Below are 23,892 nucleotides of genomic sequence, written 5' to 3'. Positions count from 1 at the left end.
TTTCCTCCCTTTCTCTGCCCAGCCAGAGAGTCCTCCAAACCCGGACTGTTTTTCAGAGCTTTTCAAGGGAATAGCTATTTTACTTCCCCCACCCTTGATGCTGTGTTCTTTAATGGCACTGACATTTTCTCCTACCGCTGGATGCATGGTGTCAGTGCATTTTCTAGTGCTTCAGGCTGTTGACTCATTTCCTGACACTATATTTTTCTACACATCCAAAGCCTCAGAAAGACTAAAGTAACCTATGTTGGGGGGGGGGGGGGGGGGGGGGGGCTGATAGATGCACTGACATGTAAGTGGATGACATGCTGAAAGGCCACTTGATTTTTGGATTTAACCTTTTTGTATTATCTATTTTCACATTTTTCCTTGAGCTCATGTTCATTTGTGACCCTGGTAGAAGGATAAAGGCAATTTCCATTAGGATGAAGGCAACAACATTATGTGACTGCTGTATCGGTTTTGCAGGTTTGATTGAAAACATTTTAACATTTCTACTTGCATATTCAGTACAAATTAATGTAGCAACTAAATGCATTCTGTATGTTTGGATATATTGATTAAGTATATTGATTTGACCACTAAAGATAATACTTATTCTGAATTTGATATATCAGTAGTTTTAGCAAGCTGGCAGGTTGTCTTGTTCCAGATGCTTTTCTCTAACATATTACAAAAATCTAAGACTTTTCCTGATTAAATAAAGGTTGTTCCATCCATCCATTCTTCTTGTAGATGGTTGGATAAATAAAGGTTAAATGAATAAAAACAACCAGCTAATAATTATTTACCTCTTTGGATGCACATTACATACTATCTGTTTGATTAATTTACAAATAGCTGGGAAAACTCTAACCAGAGACGTCGAGTAATTCTCCCCCAATGATGAAATTAAGCTCGATATCAATTCATAGTTTTGGGCTAAATACAGATTTCTTTCTAAATGCGGCATCTGAAAAGATTTTACAAAAAATATGCTCAATGCAAGCCAAAAAAACAAAAAACAAACTCAAATACTTTATCAGTTTGTCTGTGTTGCATGGACTCCGAATCTTTAGTTCTGTTCAGAACAGAGGTGAGACGTCTTGAAGCTGCTCCTCCAAACAATATCTGAGAATCTCCTCAGACAATCTCCGCTTGCATTCAAAAGAAGCAGGAAGAGTTTGTATCGCTGTGCTCCTTCGTGGTCTTTCATATATATCAAAGCGTTGACCTTGGAGCCCAGCAACCAACAAAAAAAGTTATCATTCATGATCAGACCTGCAGCAGCCATTTCCTCCCACAGTGCGGGCTGCCACAGCCGCACCGACACAGAGCGAATGATAAAGAGAGCTCCGGAAATGCATTCCTTTCCATCAATCTCCAAAGACGGTTGGAGAGGTCACAGGACAACAGGAATGGAAACCCACCCTGCCCACTTCCACCAGCTTGGTGATCATGACAATACTGAAGCAGTTCTCCTGCCAGACCATCCTCCAGAAGTCATAGATCATCTCCTGCTTGGGGCCTGCAGAAGAGGAGGCGGAGCCATGGAACCGGTAGGGGGAGGAGGAGTGGGAGACGAATAAGGGAGGGGAGAGAGGAGAATGAGTGGGAGGAAAAGGAGGGCGGAGAGATGAGCCATAAAGTCAGAGAAAATAGGAGCAATAACCATCAATGTTGAAGCGCTCAGTAATTTATGTCAGGGAATAGAGTAACATTGTGTCACCCGTGAACTATTGCCCGCTCTGTGTTCTCCTAATGCTACAGAGAAATGTCATTTCAATACACCCACAAATCCTCAGCCATTGTGCAAACAAGCTCCTGCATCGCCTTCCTCATGCAGCACTGGCTGACACAAATCATGCCCCCCCCCCCCCGGGAAAGATGACACTTTCATTGATTTCATTACACCGTGGTGTTAATAATATCACAAGGTCCTCCTTACATACCGACTCCTCTGCCAAACACGCTGCGACCCTGTTAGTGGACATCATGTCTATCCATTTCTACCCACTCAGTAATATAATAATAATAGGAATATTATCTCATCTCCTGTAACTGACCTCGATGACCTCTTTAAGAGAAGCTGCTGGCAGGAGAGTTTGGACTATTTGTTATTGTTTATCTCTTGCATTTAATCGTACACCCCTGTCTCGTGTAAGTCCTGGTCGAATGGCTTAACAGGGTAAAAAACAAAACAAGGTTAGCTTAAAAAACAAACTGTATTTTAGGACATTTGCTGACATTAACTCTCGCTGAATATGCAAATAATGTCACTAATTGTGTCACCCGTATCTCATTAAATGTCATCTCAGTCAGACTCAGGATAGCACCAGAAGGTGCTTGTTTCAATGCTTGTAGCAACAATAGCAAGTAATCTGAGTTTTAGTTGGTGAAGAGAGAAATGACAGGATGTTTGGGTCCTTGTGAAGATGTAATTGGAAAGAGCTGAGATGGTTTGGATGACGATTGGCTGTTGGAATAAGGTCTGCATTGGCAGATGTCCCCCAGCCGAACTGGGAGAAAAGCTTTTGAATGAAGCTGTCAAAGCAACAGAAAGAGATGCTCTGGAGGATTTGTGTCTTCCTTGGATGAGCAACTACAATATTATCTTAATGTTATCTTAACAAAAGCAATTAAATGATAAAAAGAAAAAAGAAAATTGGACAACATGGCCCAAAGTAAAATTCAAAGCCCTCTGCAGGCTGAGGAAGCCTAACAACCATACTCCCTTCTCAGAGCAGCAACGTGCCGCTAGTGCAGCTGACCTGAGACGACGTATGAAGCAACTTTAACCACGGTTTCCCCTCCGCTTCACAGGGTTATTCACGGCTCCCTCCCTTGTTAACAATCGCTGCGCCGGTTCCCGTGTGCATTAGTGATATGAGATGTTAACTTTTCAGAAGCAGCAGGAGAAGGACGCTAATGCATTCGCCGGAGGGATGGGGCAGCCAGTAGAAGGACAGAGGCTGGGTCCGCTCGGTGTGTATGCACAGCACACCGTGCCACCGCGGCCGGACTCAGGCTTTCAGAGTACGCTGGATATAACAGAGTTGGCCAACAGCACCTGCTGCCTGCTGCACAGGCACAGCTGCCTGAAGATACAGCAATATCGCAAATGAGCCCCCAGCCATGGTGAGAGCCAGACACTCGGGGCTCACCATGACATATATAAGCAGTGTCAGGCAGACTCTGCACGTGTCGGGATTCTGTGTGTGTTTAACAAGCGGGGTTTTATTTCCATACTTTAGCCGTCATTTCAGGTTAGGTAAGAAGGTGGTACTTATCGATATCTCGGTACCACAAAGTCCATGAATACAGCTATTTAGTGCTCACTGTTGATGATAATAATAATAATAACAACAAACAGGAAAAATAGATTAATGCATTTCCCCTAAATAACCCTACAGTCTTCATTAAATGCAAATCTTTCTGAGATCCAAGGCGTTTTATCTTTAAAAGCTTGTGAATTTGAGAAAGGAATTACTTCCATATTGTTTTTCAACAAGATAATCACCATCTACTGTATTTTTCCATTCACTGTCTACAACTTATTCTCCAGGCAAGGTCATGGGGTTTAGAGCATACATATTCATGAATATGAAGTGAAAATGAATATCCGGGACAGTTTGCCTGTTCATGACAACCCCAAATGTGTAGAAAGTCTTTCAAACTCACCTCTAAGAAATTAGAGGCACCATTACACATTATTGCATGTTTTGGTTTTTTGTTTTGTGGTAGGAAGCAGGCGAGCCCAGAGAAAACGCAGAGGCAACCCAGACACGGGGAGAAAAATGCAAACTCCTCTGAGAATGGCATCATGTCGAGATTCAAATTCAGAACCTTGTTTCTGTCAGGCTACAGTTCAGCCAACATGCCACCGTGCATCCCTCTGCAAAGGAAATCAGCACTCTTCAATGGCACAATGCTTGAGAGGCTGTACGCAACAATAGTTGTGTAGACATTAGTCACATGGCTGACATCTTTCTCTAACCTCCTCCAGCACGCCCTCCCAGATGTTGGTCTATGGGCGCCGACATATTCAGCGCCTCCACCACCTCAGCATCCACCCGTAGGCTCCGTCTGGAGGGTTGAAGTAGTTTGCTCATCACCCCTCAATGTCTCTATCGTGACTGAGAACGTGAATGCCAAAACTAAAGTATTGCACGTTCTGCTGTTGTGATGATAAATAATTCAAACTTGCGAGCTGTCCAATTAAACTGTATTTCCACCATGCATTTGACATAAAGCTTCATCAAGCACTGTTCGACACAAACTCCACGAAGGACTCTTTCCGCCTCCATCTGCACCTTTGCATCGGGATGAACGTCCTGGGTAAAATTAGAGAGAGGATATCCTCGAGGTTACTTCCGCGATGCGGCAGAGTTGAGACCAAAAGTGAAAGAGGGGAAGAATTCAGAGGGGGATTATGAAGTGACAAAAAAAAAACGTATTCACTGAATAAATAGGATCAGAGCAGGCAGAGAATAAAGAGAATGGCGTACTCTCTCTCTCTCTCTCTCTCTCTCTGTCTGTCGCTTGGGGAATGCGGCCTATATAGTGTATCAAACCGACATTAGAGAGACGATGCACCGCACATGTACACGGCGGGGAGGAGAGACACAAAAGCAGAACTTCACATAGAGCAACAGTCAGTCGTGTTACGGCACACAGTGACTGACAGTTACAGTTGATTGTTGCAGGAATTTTCCTCACAGACGGAGGGAAGTGACGCTTTGCGGTAAAACTCTGAATGGGGAAATGAGACAATACGGGCTCATTGTTGTTTACACATTAATCATTCAGAAAAAAAACCATTTGTGTATTTGTCAGCTGCTTCTGCTGTGTCAAGAATTCCCCAAAAAACACCAACACATGAATACATTAACAATGTGAGGAAGCTGCAGGGCGTCTTACACTCACCTTGTGTGGCAATGAAGTGATTGGATCGCTGGTAGCCCTGTGAGATAGAGAGAGCAAGAAGGAGTGTAAAGAAGAGAGAGGGGGGGGGGATTGGGACAGTTAATGATATGAGCGGATGATGAAGTGAGACTCAGGGACCTCTAACCTTCGCCTCACCCCTCCATTCCATTCTCTAGCTCCATTTTCAGCATCTCTTATTCATCTCAGAGGCCAGATTGATGTCAGCGCTCTGCTAAATTTCGCCTCTGCTTTGCCTGAATATATTTCAGCGGCCCGGAAAGTTAATTTGGGGCCTTGCTATCCATTGATGATGCACTGCTTTCAATACATTAGCATGTGTGACCGGCCAAATTCTTCACGATGGACTCCAGGTCTGCGTGACACATTGAAATGCATAGAGAAAGGTCATTAATTCAAGTTTTTCCTCTGTTCATCGCTGAGCCAGGTCATTACATGCGGCGTGAGGGCGCTGCATTCTAAAGACGGCTCGGCGTGCGGCACTTAGCATGCAGCCAAGCGGCTGATCTGAGCTAGAGTGACAAGAGAAGGATCTTCAGCTGTGGGTGGGGTAATTGTACCTGAGTGATGCTGATTGATCTGGTAGCCTCCCCTCAGCCAGTGTGGCATTAGTGCAGTTATGACACTGTGAGCACAGTCTGGAACATTCTACCCCCACCCCCTCCCTCGAACCCCACTCCCCAGCCCCAGCAGGTTGACCCTGTGGGCCGAATACAAAACGGCTGCGTGTGCGTGATGGATGTCAAGAATTAAGATTAGTGTGCCCTGTCATCACTCAAGGGTAAAGTGATTCCAACTGCTGTATATGATAAGCATTTGTATAAATACCACACAGACAACCTGACATAAAACAACCCCCCTACTCACATTCACACACACACTGATATACATGTACAAACTACTCATCCAGGCAGGTACACAAATGACATTCCATAGCTGCCATGCCACAGAGGGAAGTTGAGATGGAGGACTGCAGAGTACTCCCATGAGCCTCTGTATGAATTTTCCTGGGCTGAGCGGTTTTTGTTCTATCGCCTTGGCAACCACATTTCCAACACCCAGGAAATATAAGCAACACAAATTCACAGCGGATTGGAAATAAAATAAAAACATGCAGATTGATTTGAGATGCTGAAATCTTATTAGACTTAAAAGCCAAATAAAATCCAGTGACCGTTAGCAAAACCTGATCTTGTGTACGCTTGTGAATAAAAATCACGTCCAATTTGCCGAAATCCTGCAAAAAACTGTTCTGAAAAATCAAACTGAAGGAGACGCAGCTCCGAGGCTTCCCCCCAATGACATTAAATGGCATCATATATTTGCAGCATTTAATCTCTTGTTTGCACTAGAAGTGAAATATAAGAAAAACAGGATTTCAAAACTTAAATGTGTGCTACGTGAGGACATGACTGAAAATTATTATTATTAACTCAAAATGTCCAGGTGAGCATCCGACGATGGATAAAAGCAAACAGAAAGATATGATCCCAAAAATAAATAAATAAATAAATAACAAAAGGCAGAAAAGCGATGGCTAAAGGCAGGCCGAGCAGCTCAGAGAAGGAAAGGGAAGAATGATCTGCTGTTGGAGAAAAGCTACGGATAGCTGGTAGGGACAGCGAGAGGGGGTAACGTGAAAAGGGAGGAGACGAAAAGACAAGAGAAGCATGATACTTACTTCCCTGTTTATCCGAATCTAAGAGACGCAAGAGGATGAAAAATGGGGGAAGGTAGAAAAGAGAGAGACAGAGACAGAGAAGAGAAGGAAAGTAGGGGAGGAAACAAGAGCTAGTTATTGTGATTAAAGAGCAGGGAAGCAGGTTAATGAAATGATTAAAGAACAACTTGCCTTGAGGACCTGGAGAGAGAATAATGTTCAAAAGGCTTAAATTCCTATATTCATATGATAACATTCTACAATCATCGCTGAGATCATGGAACGTGTCCACAATGATGTCACATCAGATGAGGCAGACTCATGAGCAGCCAGCAGCATCTCGGCCACTTTATTAATTATTATTATTATTTATTAAGCCGAAAACCTCCCAAAGATTGCTTGTGTGCATACATTGTTAATGTAGCCAATGCATCAAAGTACCAAATTATTGTTTTGTGAAGTCTTTGTCGATGGTGCTTTGGGTAGACTCAGTGAAATAAGGTGACCCTTGCCTCCCTGCGATGACAGACAAAGACAGACAATGGTACAAATCAAGGCAGAGTTTGTCTCTGATTGGAGAAATTAATTCAGAAATTGAGTAATTTGGTTTGTCCACTCAGCCGTGAAGACCTTTATTTCCCCATTCTCTGTCATTTTTCATGTTTTAGTCCCCCCCCCCCCGTCAAAACAATTGTCCTACTTCCAAAGCAGACATATTTTGGACCAGAGCAAAGGGCCATGTCTGTTCTTTCATAAAGATGAATGTGAACACGGAAAGACCTTTTGTACATCCTCTGCATTCATTTCGTACGTTCATTCGGCTGCCTCCTCAGTTAGTTGACGGATACGTAAGAGCCGGAGAAAATGACTAACAATCGCCGGAGAAAATGACTACACTGCCCAGTGTGGGCAGTGTAGCTTCAATTCAAGCAAGGCACAACAAATGTGAACAAATACAGTGAAAAAAAGTGACATAAAAAGGGGAACAACTCTCAAAATAAAGTCTAGACTTAAATAATTACCTCACAAACAACTGTGGCTTGTGGCTTTGAATCGACAAGGTAAATGCTCACAAGCTCCTCTGGTTCTTTGAATTGTCGACATAAAGGACATGGCACTATGTTGTTGTTGTTGTTGATGAGTGTATTGTTTAGAGATGGATGTATACATTTATGCATGAAGAGGAGCCAAAAATGGACATCAAGAAAAGACTCCCTGACAATAAGTGCAAAGAACTGACTGTTGTTTGTGTCAAATGTTAGACGTCTGTTGGTTACAGACGTACCACAATAAAAGTTGACACAAAAATGGAATAGTCTATCTGTCCACTGTGCCCGAGGGGGAAACTATGAAAACCTGCATGAGAATGAGATTAGAGGGTGGCGGAGCTTTTCAATTGAACCTTTTGAAAAAGCAGTGTTCCGTGTTTCCAACGTTGGTGTCTTCCATGAGTCATTTTTGAATAATTCCACTCCAGTCTTGTGAGTGAGGGATCTTGTCATGATATGCACAGCTTAATGACATGTGGGTCTTTGGAGCATTCCTCCCAATGCACAGTGGCCACGCACATCAGCGTGAGCTCTGGTGTTCTGTTTCAACCCACACAAGCCGAGTCCTGTTCCCACCACAGATCTATTCAGTCTTCTCTACATTTCCTTTTGTTCATCAAACAATTGAAATAAAGGACGTAAGCAGTGTTCAGATCACAGAAGCTCATGTTAAACCCTGCAATACGTGCTTCAGCAGGTAAAAGTAAACATGGAATCGAGACGGTTGAGAGCTTTTCACAGGCCCGCTTTCACTTAGCGTTAGCAGCTGATCCTGTGCTGAAGGAAAAACTGACTGTCCTTCAGGTAGCGTCGGCCCATCTAATGCAAAGCTGCCTTGATAAGATCGCACACTGCTGCGGCAGACTGGAGAGGCTCCCTGAGATGAACTGTACAATAGATAAAAAATATATATATCTGAACGTAGATGAAAGAATCAGCCATTTTATATTGGGTCCAATTCCGGTGCAATGTTGCCTTTCAAAAGCATTTGAGCGAGTTATGAGCCGCGATGCTCTGAGCTTATGGGCTCATCTCGGATCTCGGAAGTCACTGCAATGGAAAGCTCCCTTCAAAGTCTGCACATACCGGCACCCATTTATATATAACGCTATGTCGTGGATGGAGCTACTAAATGAGCGTTCACGGAAGAGCGCACGCAATCTAAGCTACGCAGAGATGCCCTTCGAACAGCAGTTTGTCATACGCGGCAGTAAAAGAGGACAGATGCTTGAGTCGCCGGGAAGGGAGGAGGGCCAGGAGAGCAAAAAACAAACTTACGTCTATGTAGTTGGCATTGACGTAATCAGCGCTGGGGTCTGCAAGCAAAGAGTGGAGCTTGACTCGATGGCGATCATCTAAAAAAAAGAAAATAAATCAGGGATTCAAGATGAATTTACTGTATCAGTTAACATAATGGCTTCTTAATACAAAAGCAAAGCTCAGGGTGTCAATGGAAAGGATGTAGTGAGAGAGAAAGCCATTGCACGAAACAACAATCAGAGCAGGGGTGTTGTGTCTAATCAACAGGGAAAACAGGTTGCTGAGTCAGCATCTCAGCATTTATGAAGTCTAATCAGTCTTACCCTGCAGCCACATGGCTAGGTTTCGCAACAAAGTCTGACATGATCACCATAATTAAAGGTAAATGACAATGACTGTATTATGTATACAGCAACAGTGGCATTTAAAATGGCCAAGCACATAGGGAGTCATCTGGAGTCATATCGTGAGAGAGTCATGCCAATCTTCAGCGGCTCATGTCATCATTTTACTAAAGCGCTGACCATGCTGATGTTTAAGATGAACAAAATCAATTCAGTAGTTGAAAAACACTATTAAAGCAAATTTAAAACGATCCATTTTAATTAACAAACCCTTTTTTTTTATTAACAACAATTCAACTGGGAGCAAAACAATTATTAAAGGGTGGCTTTGGCAAGGAGGAGTCTCCTTAAATGGTAATCGACTTTGTGTGATAGCATTCATGTTAAGGCAATCCCCTATTGAAACAACGCAGTATCGACGAGGACTCGTAATTCGTATCACAAATACTGCCCCAAAACACTTACGACTAAGCAAGCTATCGTGTCTTCCTTTGGTCTTGTCCTTCTTTTTTGTGACATCCCAGCCATCGAAAAAACTCTGCAAAGTGAGAAAGCAAAAGTAAAAAAACAAACCAATGATACATTTTGAATACAAATTACAGACATGGCAACTAATGCGTAAATTACACTGTAAGTCGTATGATCTTACAGCATCTTGCCAAGTCATCAACAAACATCTGCCTTGACGTAGCGGGTGGAGACGAGGCTGAGAGATGGCAGCCTCGGCCCTGAGAAATGCGTGCGGCCTTCAGAGGGAGGGAGGCGGTCTGCAGGAGTCATTTTCATTCAAGACGCAGTGTGAGGCTCGCTGCTTGCAGAAGCTATTGCTCTGTAATATCTCAGTGTTAAACAGCTAAATTTGTGACAGCTGTTTATGACACTCATCTAGCAAATCTGCCGGGGTGGCAAGATGACTCATTGAATACGAATCAATACTGTAAGTGAATAAGGAGCAGGAGGAGGAAAAAGCCACTTTTGGATGGCCTGGCTTGAGGAGTGCAATATGCTCAGCCTGATCTCTTTGCCGTCTCCATATAAGCACATCGAGCCTCTTGCATCGACGCTCTATCATCTAAAGCCGCCTAAATCTTAATCAGCTACTGGATCCTGGACAGGTAATACTTAATGCAATTGTGTTAAACAAATCTGCTGTTGAATTTTTGAAGCCTTAAAGAACATTATGTTAACCTTTATGAAGATTAATTGATGTGTTCTTTATTAGCTCGTCAGTTAAAATCGACATGCTCAACACTCTGAGCCATGAGAATTCTGGCGCCTTTCATTGAGCTTGAAGCGGAAAGCATTCATAAGCAGACCGATCATGGCAGCAAATGTCAGGTATCCCCTTAAAATTACATGCGCATAATAATGTTGAAGCCCTTAATCCTGTGTTGCCATAAGTTCTGCAAAGCATCCCGTTCTCCTAGTCAGGACGAAATGGACAAAGGTCCAAAACAACAATGATCAAGTCTCGGTTGAGGGTAAAATGCAACCATGGACTGGTTCAGGGTGGAAGACAATGGACTGCAGTCCGACGCCTCATATTTATATTGTCTAGCCAGGTATCGGAGACAAAGCACAGAACCGTGTTTTTTATATTTTCTCTTTTTTTTATATATATATATACTGTATATTTTTAGTTACTCAAGTTATTCATTTTCTCACCTTTCTGTATTTTCCATCTGATTGATGATGTTTTATATTAGGGCTTATTTTCTCAAAGCAGTTTCCAATTATTGTGAGAAACTGGTAATTAGAGCAGCAAGAATGAGCCAACAAAGGCTTATAAAGCGCTGTATGTTTGACAGGAATGACAAAACAATGTTTCCTTTGGGCCTCTCTATACTAGTGAAAACTTTATGATCTGCTGTCAATAGCTGTACAGGTAGGTGTTTCTTTTCGAAATATTTATGCTGAAAAACAATTATTAGCATATAAAATAAAAGATTAGATCCTGACTGTTTAAGCCATTATTGATCTGGCTTCTCAATTTGTTGCAGCGCTCACAGGGTGTTGCAGGTGAAAACAGAAGGGGGCAGCTTTAGCCATAGGAGGGCTGCATCAGTCATGGGGGGGTGACACACCTTCTACCATGGATGCTGGCAACACGTACGGTGTAGGTATCTAACTCCCACAATAACACGTCTGATCAATAGCAGCAGCACAATCCAATGGGAATTAAGGGTTATGAAGACTGGCATTAGTATCCCCACTGAACCCCTTCATCTTTACTTCTACAGGTAATGGGGAGCTGCTCAGAGAGGTGACAAATTGACCCATGTATTGATTTTGGAAGGTGGCAAATCCCCCCCCCAGGGATACTAATGATTCAAAATAGCCGTCATCAGAACAACAAAAAGCCTCTTCATCGCTGGTTGCTATGGAGAACTTCACATTAAAGTAAAAAGATATGCTGAAAGCAGTTACTTTGAAAAGCCTAATTACTCCCCACTGCGCCAGGAAGGTTCAGTATATCTGCATTATCTCTGTAATGCAGATGAAGTGAAACTGCATTTTACTGCTTGCTCATGAATATTAAATGTTCAATTTAATCCTTTTACAAGTCGATAGTAGTTTTGCGCAGTAACACAGGTCAGCTTGATTTCTAAACAATGGCACCCACTCCAGTTTCTTTCCCATATGAAAGAAGAGCGTTCCTGTTGTAAGAGCATCACATGTGTAAAATGCAAAGCCTTACAACCATCTTTAGGTCATGGGGGGCCCCAGGCTATATTTGTTTCTGTAATGGAAAAAAACACTATGTTACATTCATATGACCTTTCTACATCCAGTCATGGTAATTAATATGCTATAACAGCCTCCAATTTCCAATATTCAGTTTTCCCACTGGTGCTGAAACTTGCCCCGGGGATTTGCATCCAATCACTCACAAACACATTAATGTGGTCCAACCCTGGAGTCGAGACTGAGACAATAAACCCATCAGCACACCGGTTACTGGAGTAATAAATCAGGTGAGACACAGAGTCAATTTCTCATGTGCTTACATATACTCTGATAACATTCTGCTAATGAATGCTGACCGGTCAGTTAATTTGTAACCTGACCTCTTGAAGTCTCCAGAGTCTGCAGATGTCTTTGAAGTGAAATTGAATAATTATCAAAAAAAAAAGAGGATCAGGAGGGAAGGCTCATTTGATTTCTACTTCCCTACTTTTCCCTTAATTATTGAAGTTGAATTTCTGCATCTCTTTCTTCCCTTTTGCCTTCTCTTACCTCGTACTCTTGTTTGAAGCCGTATCCCTCGGCCGTCTTCATCTGGTTGATGTGCTGGAGGAGGTCAGCCACTCGTACCGCAGGGTGGAGCTGGCCCGTGTGATAAGGCGAGCTCTTCCTCCGACAGTGACGGTGAGGCGACCCTCCCAGTAAGCTGCTGGACTCGTTGACGGAGCTACGCTGCTCATCTGGGAACACGAACGCATCATGTTCAAGGCATGTCACTTTGACATCGAGGAATTTGTGACACAGAGATGGCTTTTTGTTTTCTTGATTTCTTTTTTTTTTTACAGATTCTAAGTTTGAGTTGAAAAGTCTGGGGGACAGCTCAAAGGAACAAAGTCAGCATATCTGCAAAGACAAGGGGGCTGATTGGCTTCGCAGAATATCCAAGCAGACAGGAAACCTGACGGAGATTTCTCTGTTGAGGACACCTTATTGGATAAGAGCTCGGAAATAAACATGGCCGAAGGTCAAGAAGGGGGGAATGTCATCTCTCGTGACACTTTCTCTAGAGTACCCATATGTTCCTGTCTGTCTTACTTCGAGTGTTGCATCCGTGGGCATCCATGAAGGAGTGGGCCATCCTCTCATCCTGCTGAAGAGTGCTCTGCTCCGTCATGCTGCAGTCTATAGAGCTCAGCTTCCGACTCTTTTCTTGCCTGTAGGACATTGCCGCCTTGTTCATGGCCACCTTCTTCCTACTACAGAGATGCAGAAAGGGACAGGAGGATAGAGAGAGCCAAGGGCAGGGAGTAATAAGGAAGGGGCAGAATGAGAGAAAGACAAGCAAAGAGATAAGGAAGACAGGAAAAGAGGGCGAGTGAGGAGGTGACAAATTGGACTGAGTGGGAACTATAAGGGCTACGAGATTGAAACTGGACAAGGAGGAAAGTGCGATTTGGTGATAGTCCAGGGTGATGGTGGGATGTTGCGGAGGTGGCAGGGCAAAAGGTGGAGGAGCGGCATGAGGAATGGGGCTGGACAATGGAGGATGAAGTGGAAATAGCAATGCTGAATTCCACACTAGTCATCGTGGGGCGAAGAAGAGTAGGCAAAAGCAAGGGAAGAACAGCATCAGGGCAGAACATGGGGAACGTAGTCACTTACGGGTAGTAAGGGTAAGGATAGAAGTCCCTTCTGATTAGCATGAAGGAGGAGGAAAGAAAGTGAGGAGAAAAAAGAGGTGAAAATGGTTTATCATGATGGCATTAAAAAGATAAATGAAGATGCTCAGTGCATTGGAATGTTTTTTGTAAGCAATTATGAAGCAGGATCAACGCACGAAGGATGAAGGGCCTACTGCACACTTGAACCAATCTGTGAACACGCAGAAAATAAATTGCTGAATTTATCAGCATATTAGAGCTCATGATATTGGGTATATATTTTATGAAACAAATAAAGACACACTTTATGAGAGGAAGCCTATTTTTTTAAAAAGATTTTTGCTTTGTTCCCAAAAGTTATTGTCTACAGCAAGACAATTTTTCATGTTACTATTCAAAAGAAATCAGTGTTAATCATTCTAATTGATTTTTGTGTCAAAAATGGCTAAAATGTCCCTTCTACTATTTCAAGATGGCTCCAACATGCGCTACCTTGTTCAGCTCTATAAGCCGTAGTTCGGAATCCATGAGTGTCTTTCAAACAGTAAAGCTAGCATGTTGGGGCTAGCTGGTTAACTTCAGAATTTCTTCTTTAAAAAAATAAATAATAATAATAATAATAATAATTAGACCCTTAAGTAAAATTGGATTAGTATTTTGAATTATATATGCACATTATAAATTACAATGTGGAATAATTGTATACTGAATTGTCACACTTTTGCCACAAATAGAGGGTTTAACACCAAAGCCTATTCAGATAACATTGAATTTTGCACATGCACAACAGCGATATCGGGCTGCATATTTGTCTACTCGTGTTGCTGCCATGTGGTTTTCTCGTTCCTGCTGTGCCGAGAGATTGGCCCGGTGAATCTTATCAGTCACTGCCTTCGACCAGACAACCCATTCATTTTCCCCCTTCTACTCTGTGTGAGAAAATTCCTCGGGTAGAGAAGTTCCTCTCCAAAAGCAAAAACAAGCTTCCCTACCAATTACGAGCCCATCCACTGGCACCTCACAGCTGCTCGCTTCATGTAATTGAGTGGGCAATGGAATAACATGCCCCTTGATGAAATATTTCACACTCAGATGAGTGTTCCACCATTAGCCAGCAAGTACAGCAAGAATACACTGCAGGTGTGATCGGCAGACTGGGGTAATTTGCAGGTGGAAAGCAGCCAATGACGCCGCCGTGATCAGGCTGCATTTGAATATGCTTCGCTGACATGCAGACCTTGAAATTAAAAGATGAGACAAAACACAAAAAAAAAAGATTGGCTGCAGCGGCAGAGGGAGAGCTGAAGATTAATGCTCTACCGTTCCGCTAACTCTGGTTGTAATTCACTCTTATTGCCAAATGCTTTCCTCAATAGACCCTAGCTGCCAAGTGGGATGGAGATAAATTCACTCTTTTGGATAGCCTGCACAGGTACAATATGACTTAAGAGCATTAATGTTTGACTCTGAAAAGGTCCAAACCGTCTCGAGTTAAACCCTCAACTACCACTCACCCCTTCTTGACAATGACGACGACGGCCCCGAGGAGCAGAATGAGCACCACCAGACCACCGACGCAGGCCCCAAGGATCAGACCCATGTCTTCGGCATGCTGGGATACCTCCAGGGCGCGCTTCAGGTCCTTACAGGCAGCTGCATGAGACAGACGAGAGGTAAGGAAGAAGAGGAAGAACCTTAAAAGGATGGCTACGGTTATTCAGAACTAATGTTGCAAACAAGATGTTAAGCGTAGTGGTTTGATATGTAATAATAATAAATAAATCATCAACACATTCATTTTAGCTTAATTATCATAAACAAACAAAACTATTGCCAGGCGAATTGGCAGGCTCTGCTGGTCTCCGCACTGAGGAAACTGCTGGGTGGGAAAATGCTGCTTGACTGATTTATAGCACCAAACAAGAAAAGTGAGCTGTTCTTCCACGTAAAACATCCAAATGTCGAAAGAAACACATTTTCCTCACGTACTCCTTGAGGAGATTTCAATCTGGCTACGTGCAAATAGCTGCGGCTTTAGGATGTCTTGTAAATGAAACTTCACAAATAGAAACAGTATGGCGTTTACAGCTCTGTAAATACCATTTAATAGTACTGTTCTGTTGGTGTAGGTATCGATCTCAGCGATATCAGGGTATCTTAAATCTTACATTATTAAAGTACAATTTGCCTTCATTTACTCTGGGAAACATAAGATTGTTTTTTTGTCTTCAAATATTAAGAGAAACAACATTTGAGCAAAATACTGAGGGGAAAAAATACTCGAAAAAAAATTGATCTATCAGGGGTAGGGATTTAATTGTAATAACATTTGAAAGACATTCCCCAATTTTAAACTTGCTTTATTTCCCCATTTTCTACTTAATTCTCAACATATTTTTAGTGTTAAGTCAATACTAGTTTGACATTTAGTCTTTTACTGGATACACACCAGCTTTTCCCAGCATGGCCATTGCTCTTCCTGCCTTCCTGCAGAGCATGTGCCGCTGTCAGCAAATGGGACAGCGGGGGGTGATTGCCCACTAGTTAAATCGACGAATCAAAGAAAAATTGCAATGCTGTAATAATAATGGGCAACCTACAAAATTACATTCTGGAACATGTAGAAAAACCTTAATATTCGCACGAACATTGAATATTCGCTGCGTGAAGACCGCATCAGCAGTGCACAATTGCGCACGTGTGCAGCTTAGAGGGAACGTTGATGGGCACGCATTTTTTAGGGCATACATGCCCAACTTTTCGGACTCAAATGTGTCCTTATCCTGCATGTGTACCTGGACAGGTTGAGGATTCTCATCCGCCAAGTTCAAACTGAGTCTGTTAGCGGTCGCCACAGATCCACTTGGCACTTTCAAAGAAGGGTATTTACAACGCATCAGCAAGTTGATGTATTAGCATTTAAAATGGCTAGAAACAGAATAAAGAGCTCACTAAAGAGTATCTTGAACACTTTGTGGGTGCACTGACATCAGCAACTTAAGTTTCTACAAAGGGGAGCTAAATATGTTTGGCTTGTGAAATACTTTCTAAGCTGATGTGTGCTCTCATTCCATATACTAGGCATTTTCCTCCCACTCAGCATGCATCACCATCCCAGCTCGCCAAAAGTATGAAATCTCCATCTATTAATCCTCTGGACTCCTTGTATCGTTTTATCCAAAGGTGAAAAATTGCTGTTAAATATGAAGGAATTGGTGGCGTATTATTTCACATTTGTCGGCATGCGTTTCATTAACAAGCCATCACAGCGATGATAAAAACAAACTATGCTGAAAATAAATTCAAATGCAGAGAGATGGAATCATTTAAGTGGGCTCTGTCCTGTCCCTGTGAGTTTGGCAGCATAAACAAATTGGACAATAGCTCTGTCTAAATAACAAAGAAAGGATCACAGCGGAGCTATTGCCTTTTGTCTCTGACTGAAAAGAGGAAACCAAGACTTTACAGCAAGGCACAATCCCGAGTTTGGCTTGATAAGCTGGTGGCGGCGGCCGTAGCTCTTGGCAGACTATACGGCCTCAGAGACCTCGCATTATCACACAAATCATGCTGGGTGAGTCATCTGCTCTTAGGGCAATATTTAGAAAGTGGCTATAGTGGTTCATTTGATTGCCCCCAAAAAAGCAGTAGTGGTAACAAAAAAAGGAATTCCCAAGAATAGGAGGTGAAAGCAAAGGGGATGCACGTATCAACAATTTATCTATAATTTGCCAGGCAATTCGCATTGAATCACTGTAGATGCAGATAATTAGTTATTTGAGTTGCTTCTATATTGCTGATATTTGTGTTATTAGTGTTAAGGTGACTGTAATTCTGTAATTTCTGACTGAAGCCCGTGAGTGAAGACATGCAGAAATGTCTAGGTAGTTCTCAGTCCTTTCACAAGTGGACTCTACTGTAGTTTGTTAATGATGTGAAAGAGTGAGGACCAAAGACATGACATGTACATGGCAATGCACAATTCTACATACTAAATTATCAAATTACAAAGTGTTGATAAGACAAATTACTATCTCTGCAAAATAACTGGCCTGTAACGTATTTCTATCATCCCGCAGTGATATCTTTCAGACAACTATCAATTCTTGACACTGAATTTCGGGTTGCAAAAGCAGACTGTAGATACTGGAACCAGAATATGTAGCGGCCATCCTGTCCTCCTCTGAACCCCAAAAAAACCTGGTAGGTCACGCCGTACGTTCAACACTCAAACCTTCAAATGAATGGGGGCAAGAGCTTTTCTTTTAGGAACCCTCAGTTAGGGAGTAATCTTATAGAAAAATTCTACTTTGTCTTCTTTTTCACTTAAAAACGCACTACTTTTTGTGTCGTGTTAGTTAAGTAGGCCCGATCGCCTATCTAGTTTCTATTTCTTCTTCTTCTACTACTACAATACATTTGTATAGTTGGTAACAATTGACTCGGACACAAATACACTTTATTTATGCTGTTTTTTCACGTTTTTTCACTATTTTTCACATTATTTTTTTTAACCTCATTTGGATCGATCTCTCAATCTTTATTATCATTATTATTATTATTGATAGTGCTGTTGTTTATTTAAAAAAAAATCAGTGTGAAAATGATTTAGACCAGCAAAAATAAAATGCAATAAACATGCATTTCTCAGCAGGGATCCACCAAATTAACGCATCTATAGGTGGGCAACCATGAATAATACATTTAACACACGCATGGGTTACTGTTCCCTGCAGTATTAAATTAAAAGCATTTTTGAAGTACATGTTCTGAGTGTATACTCCATACCCATGACACACTCCCCTCTCTGCTAGAGATATGATTCCAGTTGAATAGTAATTCAAAGATGAATACATTTTATAATGTTACTGCTTTTAAAAAATAACCTGCAATATCGGTGAAGTGGTGGCAATAAATTGTCCCCAGGTGTGAAGGTAAACATTTTTTTTGTCTTTCTATGTGTCAGCCTTGCATCAGCCCTGCAAGGATTCTGACAATGGATGGATGCATGAATGCTTCTTATAAATCTTTTACATTGTTAGGTTTTTTTTGTGTCCTAGCCAATAACGTCACACAGAGGGGTAATGATGGCAATTTAGAACCACTATAACGATCTATAAGTGCATAAATCTGTCAAGTTTGATATTTGAAACTAGCTCATTATATATGTTAATGGGTCTCTCAACAGTTGGGTTAAATAGAGCGTGAATAAACCATTTCAGAATTCATGGTAGGATTTCATTCCATTGAAGTGTCACAAAGATTTTTGATCATATTTTTGAAAATGCCTCAAAAGCCAAAATGTGAATACGACGGTTTTCGAGCAGCTGAGCTGAAATGAATAAAACCCTCCTTGTAGCAGAATGCTGCCTTTGATGATGATTTGATTTGAAATGAACGTGTTCTGACTCGCCCCGAGATGCTCTGGGGGCAGCATGTCCGGGGCTGTGGCGCTGCGCCTCTCACACATAGTCAGCTGTGACCCGATAAAACGGGGGTCATCTTCGAGAAAAATGGATGGATGGTGTTCCGACTTTTTTTTTTTTATGCCAGATAATGGCGGCTGTGCTTCATGTGGGGACTGCAGTAGCTTGGCCAACATGCGTGGGAAGCTGGTGAGAGGAAAGCAGTCAGGACTGGTCTCAAGAGAACCGCTGCGCCACCTCTGGAGGACTTGGAGTAACATCCGCATGCCCTCTGGGTGTTTCTGTCTGCAGTAGAAAATAAAATTAAAAAAAATCGCTCTTATAAATATGCCTGGAGCGCAACTCCTCCACTTATTTGACATGCCAGCAGACAGTAGTAAGGTTCCTTGATGTCATCGCACTTCAGATAAGAACGAGTTCAGGGAGAGGAATCCAATTTAACTGCCACCTTTCTCAAGAGTGCTACCAACCTCAGACAAAAAATCAGTCGGGAGGAAAGAGGGGAACGACTCCATTTCGCCCTCTGTCTCTCACCCGCTCCCCTATTGTTTGAACTGAGAGCTTTCTATCTTTTCCCGCCTGTCAAGCAAACACTCCTGGTCGCTTCCTCTCTCGAGGAGAAAAAGAAAAGGGATACTGCAGTCTGGATTTCAAAGCCACCGGAGCCCAGGAGGGGTTTGCCAAAATGTCAGTGTCAGTGATACAAGAGGTAGAGAGTGAGAACATGGATGGATGGTTTGCTTTCACCTTTCCATCGGCATCTCTGTTGAGGTGGGAGCAACACGAGGGCTTCCGTCCCCGTCCCGTGGCACCATAAACAACTGAAGCCTGCGTCAAATCTCCAAAACAGCAGTCTGATCTCGGATAAATGCTGACGACACCGACACACACTCTGTGCCACGCAGTTGAAACTGCAGGAAAAACCCATCCAGCAGTGGATCCATCACCCCTAAGCATCAGAATGCGACTTATATTCAACATCATGAGCAAAATATAACTGCCGGCCTCTGTCTCACCCCACCGCCGCCGCGACTCGAGCATTTTCTGAATTCTAGGCTTTCATAACCTGCCTCTTATTTTCACATCCTCATTACGAAAGATGATGATAAGGTTTTATTCATCAGCTTAATTGCTGAAACACAGGCTCTGCAAGGCACCATTCAACAAAAGGAGTCAGTCATTTTAAATCAGTGCACAGTATAGCCTTATTATCTTAAGTAGTTAAGATAATATTAGGGGCCATGATAATTTTCCAATCCAATCCATTTCAGTGCAGCTCTGCACTCCTGCAGATACAGCAAGATGTTTTGCAGCAGAAAGTAACAGAACATAAATCTTACAATGAATTTCGCACAATACCTGCAGAGGTGTAATTAATTTTTACCTCTGAATAAGTGGTTCAGTTAAAAAGGTTGTTAAATTGTTTAGATGTGCAGTATGCAGGTCCAAGCCCCGGTTCTAAAGCTGTTTCCAACACCCTGCAAAGCCAATTCTAAAACATGATGCGGGAATGTTTACATTTGGCCATTTCTGTTGCAGTCCTTGGATTTAGTGACACCTATGGGAACTGGTTAATAATAATAATAATAATAATGATAATAATAATACTTTAGAGCAGAAAATCAGCAAGTAATTTTTAAATGTTATAGATGCTTTAAAAAAGCTGAAAATCTACTGCAGTGGCCTCTTAAGGCCCAACATTAAAAGTCATGTGGCCCCCGAACCCCATAAACCACAATTTTTTGTAAATTTTATATGAAGACACCTCCAACTGCAGAAGACCGTGCCATGTAAAAGCAAACCTGTTAGCAGGAGAAAACGTTTTTGGTTGATGATGCAGTTTTTGTTCAAGTAACAGCATTCAACCATCATCAGTTTGCAATGCACCCAAATCAAATTTGAGATTTCATTAAAAGATATAAACCGTAAGCGACCAACAGTATCATCCACTGCACTTAAAATGAGTACATTATCAAAGGTGTCGTTCCACAGTACAGCGACATCCAGCAAAAAAAATAGGATAAGGAGGAATCATTTGTGGACGCTGATTACAGCAGCTAATGTCCATTTAACCGCCTTTGTACCACTGGGGACTCAAAGTGAACACGGTGTCCTCAACGGTGCCCAATTTGAGGACAAGCAACACAGTCTAAAGAAATCCAAGGCACATTTTTTTTAGTAGTTCCTACTAAACAATATTTTCCTTAATTTCTTGTTGACCTCTGATCGTGTTGTATGCTTATTTTGCCAGCATTTCACCTGAAATGTTATGTTGTTATGTTCAATAAAGGCCACACAAACTGATAATATTGCATTAATAAATATAGTAAAGGTAATGAATGCCTGTCAAAACAATCAAGGTCAGATTTATTATAATTATACATGTAAAAAAAATGTCAGCTTTTCCTGATATTTGTAATCACCATAAAGCTGAATCTACATCAGCGATAAAATAATGTCCTCTTGTTATTTGCCATAAACCATATCACTTTAATACAACAGTCCAATTAGGTAGCTTTATATTTAAAAAGTACACATGGATCAGGAAATAGGGCACTTTGGAATCATAATTAATGTATTAATGACTGATTAATGTGAAAATGTCAGCGAAGCACATTCAGAATTAGCAGTGTTGAGGAGAGTGTTACCTTTGCGAGCAATTCGGATGCAGTTTATTCTGGTCTCCTGTGTGGAAAAAGAAGAGGTTGAGTTAATTTATTTGTCTTGATACTATGAAAGCATTATGATGAGCAGGATAATAATAATAAAAATAGTCATAAAAAAGAACCATGGTGTGAGTCAATTAGGAGTTAGCTTGTTGTAATCTGCATCCTTGTCTAAAACTGCAACACTGGTGGACGTGCGGTCGGAGGAAATAATTAAAATGTCCAAGAGGACGCGTTCTCCTAATGATATGAGCGATCGCTGCCGCCCTTCTCCGTGTGAGGTCCTGCTCTAATTGGCTTAAGCAACCTGCAAAACAACCACGTCTGGCCGAACGATGGAAGGGCATGTTGCCAAATTAAGATTTAAAGAAGTTAAATAGGCTTCATGGGCAATTATGCAAAACTGAGATTGGAGTCAAAAGCCTTTCACTGAAAACAATTGCTAATTTACCTTTTTTTAAATTGGAAACCTGTTTCAAGTAGACTTTAATCTCTTGTCATAACAAACAGTGACAGATGAGTCATATTTACTTAAAGTGGTACGTCATGTGATACCCTGTCCTCTGTCAGGGTGGGCGCCCTTTGACGCTGAAACACCAGCGCTTTTTAAAGCTTCAATTTAATACAACTGAGCTCCCAATCTTGTTAACAGGATGGCTATATGCCACGCTGAAGAATGCCCATCCCTGCGGAGGATTGGATCGCATGTGATCAAATTTGAGTTCAAGACTGGATCTGCTTATCAAACTGGAATCCTTTCTAATCCCTCACAGATTCAGCGGTGCGTTAGCTTTCGAGGTCTGTAATTACAAGATGAGCTTCAGTTGATACGCAATAAAGTGTGTCCAATGCAGATGCTCAGTTACTATTATAATGTATTAGTATTATTTTTGTTTTTTGTTGTTGTTATGATAGTGTTGTTCTTTTATCTGCAAAATGACTGAGATGAGTCACACATTATTGATTAAACACCAATGTGTATTACATTTTTACTCATTAATAGTTGCTAATTCATCTTAAAATATCAACATTGGAAGCATAAGATGTTTAAACTGTATTAACCGGCATTTTTGGACACAGAACCTTAAAAACATAATCCTCAGTTTCCTTTTAGTTCCATTTTGGGGCCCATCAAGTAGTCAAATAATATATGTGCATTTATTTTCTTAGCTTCTTCTATTTATAATTAGCTTCATAAGACATGGGCTAGCGTTCTGCTGCTTGGTTAGAACTGTTAATATATAAACTGAACTTTGGCAATGGTTCTCTGTGGGTTCAGGGCTACCATGGGCATCCTTGTCAGAAGACATTAGTAATTCGATCCATTCATCAAGTACTCTTTCATCTTTACCAGAAATGTTGTGATGTGATTCTCTAAATCATTTCACCCACCAATAAGCAAAATCGCTGACCTGTCAAGAGCACTTGCTTTCAATATTTATTAGTAAAATCAGTTATTCAGTGTTTAGCCAGTCATTTACAAACAAACTTAATATTAACTGTATCTGATATGTACAAGAACGTGGACAGACGTATGGAAATAACACGTAAATATCTGTCTGGATAAAAGTCAGAGGAGAGACATAATCCCAGAATGCAAGCAACGGGAAACACAACAAAAGGTTGAAAATTAAAACAGGTACATACTGGTATATTTATTTTATTTAAACAGGTAACACCCATCATATGTTTTTTCAAGCCTCACTGAAGGCATACCTCCCAAAGCAATAACTGCTTCAATCCAATGGTGGCACACTCATCTAATTTATCCTTGGTAATTGTCAAAATAATGCGAGTTCGGGGAAAAAAAGCCGACGGTGGCCCAGAACCAGATACTGGATATCCGGATGAAACGACGCAAGCAGGCAGAAATACATCAGCTCCATATGGACCCAATGAATTAAATATTATTTACATTCACCGCTTCTGTGCGCACTGTCAGCGCATTCTTTAGTCACGCTTCAGTCACTTTTCCCAGTTGCTCAAGGAGTTGCTCTTTGGATTCTTTAAAGCTGTTAAAGCCTGGTAACGCAGGGTTTGATTTTCCCTGCAGAAAGAAACAATACTGACAGATTTTAAAGAGCTGGGATGTGAGGGAAGCTATGACAGCTGTGCGATTATAGAAGATGCACATCCTGCATTCTTCCTGTCATTTTCCTCCAAAGGCAGTTAAATCTGGTTTTTCAAGTGTTCTCACTTAGAAATGGTGTAACATTAA

The 23,892-nt window shown here is 41.7% G+C and overlaps 1 protein-coding gene across 1 annotated transcript in view; it reads right to left on the bottom strand.

Moving 5' to 3' along the window:
• Positions 1-1,355: 1,355 nt before the first annotated feature.
• Positions 1,356-23,892, bottom strand: part of LOC137903453 (receptor-type tyrosine-protein phosphatase U-like) — a 91,810-nt gene continuing 69,273 nt past the window's right edge. Inside the window, exons 13-22 of the mRNA XM_068747603.1 lie at positions 21,657-21,693; positions 15,097-15,235; positions 13,584-13,613; positions 13,017-13,177; positions 12,474-12,661; positions 9,702-9,774; positions 8,911-8,987; positions 6,605-6,622; positions 4,906-4,942; positions 1,356-1,507 (exon numbers count right to left, since the gene is read on the bottom strand). Coding sequence (XP_068603704.1) covers positions 1,356-1,507; positions 4,906-4,942; positions 6,605-6,622; positions 8,911-8,987; positions 9,702-9,774; positions 12,474-12,661; positions 13,017-13,177; positions 13,584-13,613; positions 15,097-15,235; positions 21,657-21,693 — 912 coding nt within the window. The remainder of the gene's footprint in view (positions 1,508-4,905; positions 4,943-6,604; positions 6,623-8,910; positions 8,988-9,701; positions 9,775-12,473; positions 12,662-13,016; positions 13,178-13,583; positions 13,614-15,096; positions 15,236-21,656; positions 21,694-23,892) is intronic.

The sequence above is a fragment of the Brachionichthys hirsutus genome, chromosome 13 (genome assembly GCF_040956055.1).
Source record: "Brachionichthys hirsutus isolate HB-005 chromosome 13, CSIRO-AGI_Bhir_v1, whole genome shotgun sequence".
In the NCBI taxonomy this organism is placed as follows: Eukaryota; Metazoa; Chordata; class Actinopteri; order Lophiiformes; family Brachionichthyidae; genus Brachionichthys; species Brachionichthys hirsutus.
Note: the sequence above shows the minus strand (reverse complement) of the source record. Positions and strands in the feature narration are given on the sequence as shown.